This window comes from Clarias gariepinus, chromosome 7 (assembly GCF_024256425.1).
Source record: "Clarias gariepinus isolate MV-2021 ecotype Netherlands chromosome 7, CGAR_prim_01v2, whole genome shotgun sequence".
Classification (NCBI taxonomy): domain Eukaryota; kingdom Metazoa; phylum Chordata; class Actinopteri; order Siluriformes; family Clariidae; genus Clarias; species Clarias gariepinus.
In genome coordinates this window covers 5159719-5172632 of record NC_071106.1, presented here as the reverse complement: position 1 = coordinate 5172632, position 12914 = coordinate 5159719, and the positions used below count along the sequence as shown (strand labels likewise).

The following is a 12914-nucleotide window of genomic DNA, read 5'->3' as shown; positions in this document are numbered from 1 at the left end:
GTGGATAGGGTGGCAATTCATTGCAGGACACACACACACATGCTCATTCACAATTTGGAAATATCAAATAGCCTAATCTGCATGTCTTTGAATTTTGAGAGGAAACCGGACCACCTGGAGGAAACCCAACAAGCACGGAGAAAACATGCAAACTCCGTACACAGACCCTGGGCAGGAACCCAACCTCTCCACCCTGGAGGTGCAAGGCGACAGTGCTAACCACACTTTGTATAATTGACATAGGCAAGTTTCTCAAGTTTAGGTGTTGGGTTAAGCACAAGATTAAGTCAATTTTTTGCAGAATGCAGTCAGATTATTAACATTACCTTTGTTTGGGTCACACTGTCACTCCTGACCCCCTGCTGACTATCCCCTTCTCACCTTCCTAAAGTGTTAATGAGGTAATAGGCCCAAATGGAAAACTTTGACGGAACTGACGTGACATCATAGGGGCAGAGGCTACAAGTCTACTGCTTGGAAGGTCACAGGTCCAAACTCTTGGGCCATTGAGCAAGGCCATCAATAAAGAGATACCTGATGGCTTGAGCACTTTTATGACTGAAACTACCATGCACTATGTTGAACCCAACTTTTCATTAGTGAATGCTGAACAAAATGGCCTTTATGCTAACTGGAATGCATTTCCTGTTAATGAATTGCACTTTTGACCTTAAAGAACAAGGTTACAAAAGAGATTTATTTTACGGCCACGCTATCCCAAATGAGGACGTGTTCCCTTTTCAGTCTGGTTCCTCTCAAGGTTTCTTCCTCTTAGGGATTTTTCCTTGCCACCCTTGCCTTCAGCTTGCTCATTAGAGACTGATGAAGCTGGAAAATCCCCATGTATCCATAATGGGGAGAACAACCCTTAACCTTGGAGGTGCAAGGCTGCAGCACTTACCTCTCCAGAATTTCATTTCTGTAAAGCTGCTTTGTGACAGCATCCATTAAAAAAATTATCTTCGTCTTTGCCAGAAGTGTGCAAGCTCACATCGACTCATCACGCTTCTATGAACTTGCAAGCTCGACTCCATTTTGACACAAAGTACCTGCGATGTGCCACGATTTGCTTAGAACTGCTATGATTTATCACGTCGCAGACCTGTGTTTTGGATACCTGTGATTACAGAAGCTATGATCCTGAGACACGATTACATAATAAACATCAGGTATCTATTAGTGTATATGAGTTTAGTGCACAGGGTTGTATTTAGTCACTTTATGAGGGGGGTGAGAGCTCAAAGCAGTGACAAGCCATACCAAACTCTGACGAACTTCCTGAATATCTGTGGTTTCATACAATACTGTGGATCGTAGTGCATCAGGATTGAATTTGAGACTCTGGGAAAGGCATTAAATCTTATAGTTTCTTTTTTATTCTGTGTGCCTTTCTTCTGACCCCGCTGTAGTGATTTTGGATTAGAGATTTGTTTTTATGAGACTGATTGGAGTTTGGATGTTGATTAATAAATGCATACAGATCCTAATGCTTCCCCCGAGGCTCCCTTGTTACACATCTCAAAGTTGCCAGATTTTTTCTTTTAAGTAGAAGCATCTGAGACAAACCCGTCTTGAACGCTGCCTTTAACCTAACCAACTTGCCTTTAAGCCAAAAATACAGTATATATTGTTTTGAATATATGGACTGAAGAAACAGATTTGCGGCCTAATGTAATATTCATGAAACACGGAAATTAGAACTTTAAGTCCTGCCCATGTGGACAGTTCTCGGATGTGAATGATCAGTAAATATTATAGCAGTATTTTATTATATTTATATTTATGTGTGCATGTAATTTTTTTTGTGTCGTTATAATCTACTCTTTGAGCTTAAAGTATTTCCAACTAAACAAGGCTATTATGTCACACAGTTGACTTTCATTGGAGAAGACTGGAGAGTAAAACATGCCCATGGGCATCGTTCCAAGAACTTGAGCAAATCTCGCCCCAGAGAGACGTTACACAATTGTGTTTCTTCTTTTCTCTGCGCGCCTTACAGACTGTTGATTCACGGGCCTATTTTTTCCACCTGGCTCAAAAGCATTTATGTTAACTAACTGCATAGCAGCTCGACAGCGTAAATGCAGTAACTACCACCTGGAATCAGAACTTCGCTCTCTTGAGTCATAGGAAAGTTTCCTTGATGATGATAAACTACCTCTTACCTTAAGGCCACATCTCAGTCACCTTCGAGCTTTCCATCTACAGGCTCATACAACTGCATGAGCAATACGCTTCATCTTTCCCAGAAGGAGATGGCCCTACACTGAACTAACCCTTAAAACGCCAGGCAGACTCGGGCTAGCTCTCAGATCCTGAAACAATACTATATTGTATATGGAAGGTCAAAAGCGGGGCCTGAGGAAATCTTCTTGGAAGAATCTGGATGGCATTACAACTTCCAGATGAGTTCTAAATTATCTAAAAAGGGTTTAGCAACCACAAAGGCCCCCCAAGTTTACACATGAAACAGTGTGTTTAGCCCTGGGGTATTACAACAGAAATCGTAAAATGTAATCCTACTATATTTCCATTAAGATATGACATAAGTTCTGAGGATTATTTCTCATAATTAATGTCTCTAGGAACGTCAACTTTTCCAGGACAAAAAGAACTTTATTGTCTACACTTATATCACACCGGTTGACAGGAAATTGAAATTCGCCGTTTCATTTAGACTCAGAAACCCAAAAAAGTACTGCAAATGTATTAAACATTAGCAATAAGAAAAAAGAAAAAAAAAGGTACACCAGCACAAAACTAAATAAGAACCACGTGTGGGTAAATGTGTGTCTCAGAGGAAGACAAAACCAAGCATGTCCTACCTAGAAGAAATCTGCCACTGAGCTAGCTGACGTACTATCCTATTAACTCCAGCGGAGACTGGGAATTTATGACCTGGTTCACGTATGCTAGCGGAGGTCAAAGTAAACTTCAGCTGTCAGAGTTCAGATCCTAGTCATTAATCAAAAATAGTAGTTTGTCTACAGGGACTATAATGTTGATGCCCAGGAACTGAGTACTAATGAGTTCTGTTTAGACACGCTGGTTAATTCACTTATCTGAGAACATACCAGTAAACCAGTAGACTGGAAACACCACATACGTAGAGTATACAGTAATCAAGACACTTTTTTTCTATACACAAGATGCAGTAAACTTTTCAGATGAAAGGAACTAACCTGACACTTAGGGTGGATGATTTTAAAATAAGACAAGACAACAAGACAACAAAGAAGCCAGAAGGAAGTGATTTGAGGGGTGGGGAACTGGCAAAGTACAGCAGATGAGCAGTGTCAGAAGGTGCCAGTCCATTAAAGATGTTCAAAAACAACAACGGATACTCAAACTAGATCCTGCAGGATAGGGGTAGCTAGTGATCGGGAGCAAAATCTGGATTAATGCGGTTAAGGATTGTGTATGCACTGTAATTGAGAATCAAATGGATGGATATCAGATGTGTATACAGTTACGATAATTAATGCAGGATGAGACAAAGGCACGGATGATTTTCTCTAGACTGAACAAGACGTTCTTTGATAGCCCAGCGTATTGGCTTATTAAATGTGAAGCCTAAGGAAAGAAAACAAACATGAAGGTTTTTTGCATGGTATATTTACGTTTGGTGATTAATGGCCTGGGCTTCTCAAATGCCTGGTTCCTGTACATGCGCTTTACATTTGTAAACATTGAGACTCTACAAGGAAACTACAAGGAAAACAATGCAAACACAATGTTATAAAATTGGAAAGTGGACCTCTGGAACTACCGATTTTTGAGAAGAGGATTGAGAACATGTGTTCAGTTACTGAAAAAAGTTGTGAAATAGTGATTCAGTAAAGCCCTGAGTTGTCAAGTATGAGTTGAATGCAAAGTCCTTAGCCCTAAGGCACAGGTCAATAAATGTGATAAAGTCCAGAGGTTCCAAACCCTAGAGTTCAGCTTCCTAAAATCAGATTGACATTCAAGCCTAGCGTTCCAAACCCTAAAGTCTAAACTGAGTCTAGAGTTACAATCTCTAAAGTCACAGTCGAGTCCAGAGTTCCAATAACTGGTGTGTAAGTGGTCCCAGATTACCAATCAATCAAAATCAAGACCAGAGTCTCAATTTCTAGTGTCTGACATAAGACATAAGGAGATCCAATCCTTAAAGAAAGTCCGAGTGAAACCCTCAGAGGAAAGTTACACTTCTCCTCTCTGGACATGTCTACACACACAGACAGTCTAGGGATACCTGGTGCCTCTCTTCTGGTTGGGGTTCTTGTCACATGGAGGCCTATTAGCTGAGAATGGCCTGCTTTGGGATAATTGTGGTGATAGGACAGTTCCGCTTGATGACTATGAAGGTGGCCGATGAAGATGGTTTTTCTGTGATAGCTTTTAAGTGCTTTCATTTAATAGTTTTAGGACTGAACCCATCAGCGAAAGTGGACTTAATGTAACCTATAGAAACCTTTTCTGTTATATAACCGTTTTTTTAGTCTGTGTTCACTCTTGCAGTTTGGTTGTCTTGGTCCAGAGCAAAGCATAAAATAAAACATTAGTTTTGGTTCACTAGTATATATTGTGATATCTTTACTAGCTGAAAATCCATATATATATATATGAATAATAAATAAATGAAAAAACAAGCGGTAGTCTTTAATCATTTGATAGACTCTATCTGCATGGTACGAGAGCACGGGCCCATTGCTGTGTAATATTAGAACAGGGCTGCGTTCAATAATGAGAGCGTTCAATTACATATGACATTTTATTCAACTGCTCAACTCTTATACATTCATCAATGTTTCGCAAGTCCTTCCCTGCTTCTTGAACGCAGCCCTGTTGGGCTATCGTGTGTGCTGCTGTGTTCTTGTGCACTGTCCATAATAAATGTACTTGAAGAAACATTAAATAAAAAATTTAATTTGGCAGCGTTAAATGTATTTCATTATTTATTTTTTATCTCAGCAGATTTCAAAACTCTTCCAGTGCTGTCAAAATGTAAGTTAGCCTGGATAATGGTGTCTGCCAAATGCCATAATGTAAATGTACACCACCAGTCAAAAGTTTGAACACAACTTCTAATTCCATGGTCTTTTCAGATTTTTTTTATTTTTTCCTATACTGTAAAACAATGCTGATGAAAATTTATGTGAAAATTTACACAAATCTCCTTTAAACAGTTGATATTGAGATGTATATATAGACAAGTGATAGTTCTCAGGTACAGTCATGATCAGCAGTGAGTAACTAGGGAACATTAAATCATCTAAGAATCTGTACGAATTAAACTGCTTACGTGTGACATTTCTTCCAGGGTATTTCATTGTGAATGAATGAGATGTATGACCCAATGGCACAAAAATGCGAAGATGCAATTGGGACTTCAGTGGAAATCTCCACCAATAACACCGAATTGGTTCAGCTGTGCATTAAATCTTTTTCCTTTTTCTGGCCATGTTTCAACAATATTATAGTGGATAATATAGAGTTATAACTGGATTACGGCGCTTAAAGAAAAACCAACACTACAAACCCGCAGTAACTGTACAACAGTCTGAAACAGATATTGAGGTTTTAAGATAGACTTACAAAGAGAGCAGTTAACCCTGTTTTGGAGGCCCAAGTGTGGCTAAAACAAGCGAGTACAATGAATTAAATCTGAAGCCTCCGACAGTATTAGGCCTCTGGAGAGACTGGAGAACACTGTGAAAACCCAGAGGTGAACATACCAGCACTGTCAGTGCACAGCGTGTCAATTTTACCTCTGACATTTTCAACCAGTCTCAACTAGAGATGTGTTTTTATAATGTCCTACCATTATAATTATTATTCTTGTTTGCACCTGCAAACGATTAGCCTGAGTTAAACAACCGTGACCTTGAACAGCAGAGCTGTTTCTTGTTAGAAGTGCCTGCTTAGGACCCTGGGTCATCAGGGGGCAACATGAGTTTTAAAAACAGATAGCATGGTCGGCATTGTCGTCTTGGACCTCCAGGGTTGGGGGTTCCAATCTGATCTCTGGTCCGTATCCATGTTCCCCCTAAATTTGGTGGGTTTCCTCCAACAGTCCAAAGATCTGTGCAGTAGGTTGATTGGGGTTTCCTATTTGCTCATAGTTTATGATTAGGTGTGTGAGTCTGTATACACCTGTAGGTTGCCAGGGGTCAGCAACAACACTCCCACTAGAACAACAACTACTGGGGTGAAGCCGTAGGTCACTGTGGCCTTAGCGATGTTGGGTTGAATGGATGGATGGATGTTATTAGGCACAAGGGCCCCCTGTGTTGTGGAAATAATGTGGGAGCAACTGCGATTCAATCAAATACATTGCTATAAGAAGTAGTAAGCATAAAGCATTTATGTCTATCCTGTGTGAGAAATTGCAAAACAAGAAAGAAGAAATGCACCCAAAAGAAATTAAATGAAATGCTAGTTCTTATACTTACCATGTAATCTTGAATTCATTTTTTTATTGGTTGTTGTTTAAAACACATCATCTGATCTATTTAGTTAGCCCCCCAACCCCACCCCATTGTGAAAGCTTAGAGGTTTTCATAAGACTTGCATCTAGCACTGACATGCCTTTAAGTCCCAACCAAACTAAACACTAAGTGTCTGAGTTTGCATGAAGCTCACAAATGCGTGTATTCTTATCACGACTTTCTGATATGCCGATGACTAAAAGTGACTCAAGACAGCAGACGACGCACAGGAAGTAGACTCTGGTGAGTCACTTTAGCTTGAATCCACAGAAACCTTCCTGAAATAAATCCCACAGACGAGCTAGCCTGATAAGATGGCGATGGGAAAAGCTCAATGCCTCAAAAGTATTCCTGATATACTGTATAAGTGCAAACGTGTCAAAACCCAGGTCTGCTTTAATCCTAAAGCCATAAAGACTTGTTCCTAGGTTTGTTTGGAGGGGGGGTGGAGGGATTAGGAGGCCTGCTCTTGTTTTACTCCTGCCTGGTACAATTTGTAAATGAAATCCAAAAGACTTTCCTTCTATTTAGGATGGAATTTTACGGGAAACTCGACCCGCTGGTCCATGTGAGGAGTATCGTGTTTCTTTTGTACTCTTTCTGTTTTTACACATACATATGCAACTTATCTTATCACAGTAAACACACAGTAAAATAAAACAATGAAAGCCCCCGCATAGCTTGTTTTGGTTTTAATTTTACTGCCCATATTCCACGATCTGTGAGTGCCAAGAAGACGAAATTCTAATGCCTTCAATATGGTATAAAGAGTACGTTCCTCCAGTGAAGACCTCCAGCGGCTCTGGAAAAAAAAATCATAATATAAAGATGTATGGAGCCTTCATAGCGTTGCTGGAACAGTTCATGCAAATGGGAATTGTTCCACCCCCCATCACTCAAGGAATGATACCATCTCCTAGAGCTGTTTAAAATACACTCATACAAAAATGTTGCTGGAGTGTTTTCAGCTTTGATTACAGCGTGTATGTGCCATGACATTTTTTTGACAAACATATGCAATGTCACAACATTTATTTTCATCTAGAGTTGCATAACAATTTTGGCCAGGATCTTGTATTAATGACTTGATAGTCAAAGCACGCCTTACAGTCTACTCCGGCACTTCCCGAAGACATTCAGTAGGGTTATGGTTTGTGGCCAGTTTGTTTGTAGAAATGATTTTCACACTCCGTGTCCTGGAATAACTCCATAGATGTGATAACCTGGCCATGAGGTCGTCAGCTGACTTTTTATTTAGCTGGCATTTTATTGCGAGTCTAGACCTTAGCAACTAAAGCAACTCCAGATTATAACACAGTGGACACTATGTATGATCGCTTCATGCGCTTTCCTTTTTAATCTGAAACGCCATCGCTCTGGAGTAGACTCGATCTCGATTCATCAGACCACATGACCTATATGAGTGTATAAGCGGTTTTAGCACCATGCTATATGCAGTATCTTACTTTCGGTCCGAACTTCCTTTCCGGAAACTGTTTATGTTCCAACGTGCTGTAAAGGTGTAAATAAGTTGGTGTCTATGCAGACCATCAATAAGAAAATTCTTAGCAGGAAGGAACCGAGGAAAAACTCCTACTGTAAAACTACTATGCACTGGAATTAGCCTACTTTACGCTCAATTGCGGAAAGTACCAAACATGAACACGTATTGCGGCAACTTCCTACATGGCTTACAGAATCTGCGCGAATAATAATGCGTGTTAATCCGATCATTTGTAAAATTTCTTTACAAGACAGTACAGTTTGTGGAGATTTTACAAAATTATATTTCTAAACATAATCAAATCAAGTAGTTTCATTGTAGTTTTAACCACTTCAGAACCCCCTTTCGCAACTTTTTTTTTTTTTATTATAGATTCTAGTGAATTTTTTGGACAGAGTTTAACTACTTTTCCTAGAGGAGAGTTACCATAACTACGCATGAGGGTAAAGTCTTAGTTTCAAGACATAAAACTGCCACTATTGTCCACAACTTTTCAGCACTCTGGTCAACATTCACAGAATCATTAACACACTACGTGCAATGAAAGCTATGATGGCATTTAGCAACAACTATTTCCACTGAAAACTATTTGGCTGAACCTGTTTCCCAAATTGGCACAAAAAGCGTCGGAGACAGAGAAGACAGAGCAGCACCCCTGTCCCAATCAATCAGCTATCTTCATGATAGTTAAGCAAATTAAGCAAGTCAAAGCTAAAGAAAATCAGTATTTCACAATTCAAATGGAAACCTAATGGGTAAAAAACCCCAAAACATTTAAAGTTATTCTTTTGATACAGACAAGTTGGTGCTGATTGCTTGTTGTGCGACATACCGTGGCCTTGGGTGTGTGCGTGTAATGCTTGGGATATTGTGTAACTACGCAGCTGAAAATGTGACCTAGCATGCTACAAAATCTTAACAGCACTTGTCTAGCCTGCTAAACCTAGCCTTTCTTTATATGCTAAAGAATTTTCATCACTATTTTACTTTTACTCGAGTGGGTTACACTCCAAAAGCAGTACTTCTACTCCAATCACTGCATTTTGTGCTCTTTCCATCAACGCTTACACTGACGCCCATACTGTATGTGTGTGTTGTGCAAGCTGGTTTTCTCTCATTAGCCCGACAGACACAGTAACACCGTTTTGTGCTCCTCTTTAAGCATGTGCTTCTCATTTCTGGGTTTCAGGGAATCTGCTCATTATCCACACAGGTTGCATAATTCGGTCTTCACTGGGCTGTGATCTTCCTGTCCAGAAAGTAGCTATTAGAGAAAGGAAAAACGTCTCTGGTCAGTCAAAGAACATCTTGAAGAAGGAGGTCTGAGCACTATATCTCACACTGGATGGATAATCAACTTAAAGCAGAGCAAAAAAAAAAGATCTCTAATTGGCATGGGAATCGGAAGGGAAACTATCACGTCATGATGGTGTCTCAGCATACTTATCCGATTAGGAGTCTGATGGGGTTGGAGGTTATCAATAACACATGGTTTGAAACAGAAACACAGAACGGATATCGCGCTAGTGATAAGCGAGGCTTGGAGGAGCGTTTATCAGCAGCTTGGTGAGCGCTGCAGCCAGGCCATTTCGGAGCGAAGTCAGTCGAGAGGAGATGTTTACGGCAAACACGACCTTTAAGAGCAGGACTCGCAATAAATCACAGGGCCAAGCCGAGGCCAGGGCGACGTTAAGGGTACACTAGGACCTTTAATTCTTTTTTAGAAGTGGACTTTATGAGCATGTTTAAGAGGAGGGTGCTGGAACTTGGCTGTGTGTATACAGTATGTGTATACTTTGTAGAATTTCAACATCAAAACGTTAAATATTTTACAATTGTTTTTCAAAAAAAAATGGCCTTGAGATTTTAATTAGGTTGAAGATTTAGAAGTATATGCTTTACCCTTGAAAAGCATTTAAAGACTTAGCCACGTTCCATATGGTTGGCACGTGCGCCTGTGTTGCGCAACATGTCAGCAGTAAATCACGCTCTTAGATTTTTTTTACGACACGAAAGAAAGCGACAGAAGAGATGAGAAGGTAAAGTAACAGCTGGGTTTCCTTTTAAGGTCTACTTACTCTTACTTCCATGACATCTGGTTTGGAGAAAGGAGATTCTGCTTACGCAACACTTCGAGATGAAATACGTCCACAGAGAAAAAGCCGATACAAGAACCAAACCATTGTGCTACTTTTATTATTCTGTATCAGCGATAAATCCTGCGGCATGTATATCCTCAGCAAATAAACATTATGACTTTTTTTTTTAGATTTCAACATAAAACTTTTAGAACAAATGGACACTATGTTTTTTAAACAATTTCTCTACATTGCATCTAAAGAGTACATATCGTACATTTTATTTACATGGATATATTTAATGAATGCAGTTGATATACAAATGCATTCGGATGAGTGCATTAATATAAAAAGCGATTATATAAATGCCGCGGTTACAGAAAAGTAATCAAAGCCTTCTGACCAATTGGAAGTGAGAATGCAACAGCTCTTAGGTTTAAAGGAAGCCATCAAGTCTGTTGTTGCTGGTGTTAATAGTTGATTGGTGGGTTGATATTTATTATAATGTGTTTTACCTTACTAATGCCTTACTGTACATACAGTACTGCATGGCTTGTTCCAGGCATGTCCTATAGCCATAAAAGTATAAAAATAGACTGACTTTCAACTAAATTAACATTTTGATGAAGATATATCTGATCAAGTCCGGGTTGATTACCGGCCAGACTCGATTCCCGTCTCTGTGTGCATGGAGTTTGCATGTTCTCCCCGTGCTTGGTGGGTTTCCTCCGGGTACTCCGGTTTCCTCCCACAGTCCAAAGATATGCAGATTAGACTAATTGAAACGAGGGCAGAGGGGGGTCTGGATCATCCTGAGGCATCTGGTGATTGTGCCAGCTTCAGTAGACAAAGGCCAACCCTGTGACAATCCTGAGGCATCTAAATACTGCCCTCGATCCCTGTACCAACAGCTAGGATGCCTACTGTGATAAGTACTCATGTTGTGATTTCTTTCTGTCAGGACAGAGGTCATGGTTGAACCTCAGAAGGAAGGGTTTGACTGTTATGTTACTCGGGGGAATGAGATATATGTCAGGATGCACTTGTGGACTCAAGGGAGGGGGGATATGAAGGGTCCTGTGTGGGCACCACCATGCTTGGGAAAATGTTTGAAAGACAAAGTACCATCTATGCAGCACCATGTGTGAGGAAGTGCTCTCTAGGGAGCTCATGTGATGAATGATAAAGTGCCCTCTAGAGTGTCTGGACAGCACAGCAGTCTCCTTAAGGCTGGCATCAATCAATCAATCACCAAAAAAGTGATGGAGTGCTTCCCAGGACCTGCTCTATAAAATAACTCTATGCAATAACTTGATGAAGTATGGTCTAAAGTGCCTTCCAGCTGAGAAAGTGAGACACAGTGCCAAGACGGCTCTTCTACAGTACTTACGTTCAACAGGATGAGATAAAGTGCAGAAGATGTGCTTTAAGGCATACTGTAGGATTTGAACCTTGGCTTGCTTGGTTCTGAGATGTTGGACTGAGACTGTTCTGCTGTCTTTTAAGACCTTAAGTCTGCATTGTATTGACTGCAGTTGTCTTGTCTCTGTCTTTAGGACGACACTATAGATCTTGGTGTGTTTTATTATTATTGTTTTTTATTTTGTATAGTTGATGGACTTTAGTCTCGATCCTATCTTATGGATTTTATCATTAACTGTATTTGAGTGAAGATGTGCGAGACAAGCGGGACAAAAAGGTGCAGTGAAAGTAATACAGAAATCTTAGTGATGTCTTGTCTTACCTTCTTCTGCGGTACAGCAGTTTGAGTCATGGCCAGTTCGAAGCTGTGAGCTCCTTTAAGCTGCGTTTTCTCCCAAAGTCTCCTGAGCTGCTGCACACACGTGTCTTCAGAGCTTAGAGGTTCTTCAGTTCGGCTCTGAGGTCACACACGTACACAACAAGTCAAACGTACACATCGTCTAAATGTAAGGACTTATTGGTCTGATTTTACAACTATGCACAAATAATAGACTTTTGTCACGGCAAAAATGTGATTTGGTTGAAAAAAAAAGGAAAAAAAAACAAGACTTGACAGTAATAAATAATTTAATTGTTTTAAATAAACTAGAAGAACTTGCAAATTCATGTAGGATGTATTGCGTTCAAAAAATGTATTCTTTCCTCTTTTTAACCACTTATCCTTATGTACAGGGTTGTGGGGGGATCAGGGCCCATATTCACAAAGCGTCTTACGCCTAAAAGTTGCTCCTAGTGACGAAAATTCTTAAAATTATGACATTTCCTTAGAATTTCCTAAAATTAATAAATTTAGGACTTAATCGTAGTAAAGATGAAAATAATTCACGAAACGTTTTAGCCCTAAAAACAGCTCCTAAGGTAAAAATTGTTAAGAGTAGAGAGGAGGACTTTTAACAGGCTTAAAAACGGCAGAAAGAAAAAATATTCTGAAAGTAAACACTGCTCTTCTGTCCAATTTGTTTGTCTTGTTTTTACTTCCTTTCATCTCATTTGGATTGTCGGCTACATCCCATCCAAAGGTGCTGTGGAGCACACAAGCTTTTGACTTTATGTAGGTGCATGTTATTCACAAGTTCTGACGCGTGTCTTTAGTTACACAGTGTCACTGACGACATCAGACGTTTCGTTGATTTCTTTGTCTCTCGTTTATTTAACATCAAAAACAACGGTTGTTACAGTTTTTTGCATAAATCCACTGTAGTCACGACAAGTCGCTTGCCGTGAGACAGTAAGCTAAAAGGAATACAGTAAAATAAGTTGTTGTAACTGTAATCCATCGAAGCTACAGAACACAGCAAGCGACTTGTCGTGACTACAGTGGATTTATGCAAGAAACTGTAACAACCGTTGTTTTTGATGTTAAATAAACGAGAGACAAAG

The 12914-nt window shown here is 39.9% G+C and overlaps 1 protein-coding gene across 2 annotated transcripts in view; it reads right to left on the bottom strand.

Moving 5' to 3' along the window:
* Positions 1 to 12914, bottom strand: part of veph1 (ventricular zone expressed PH domain-containing 1) — a 94068-nt gene that overhangs the window by 24222 nt on the left and 56932 nt on the right. For both annotated transcript variants that reach the window (XM_053500532.1, XM_053500531.1), the window contains exon 10: positions 11797 to 11931. In XM_053500532.1, coding sequence (XP_053356507.1) covers positions 11797 to 11931 — 135 coding nt within the window. The remainder of the gene's footprint in view (positions 1 to 11796; positions 11932 to 12914) is intronic.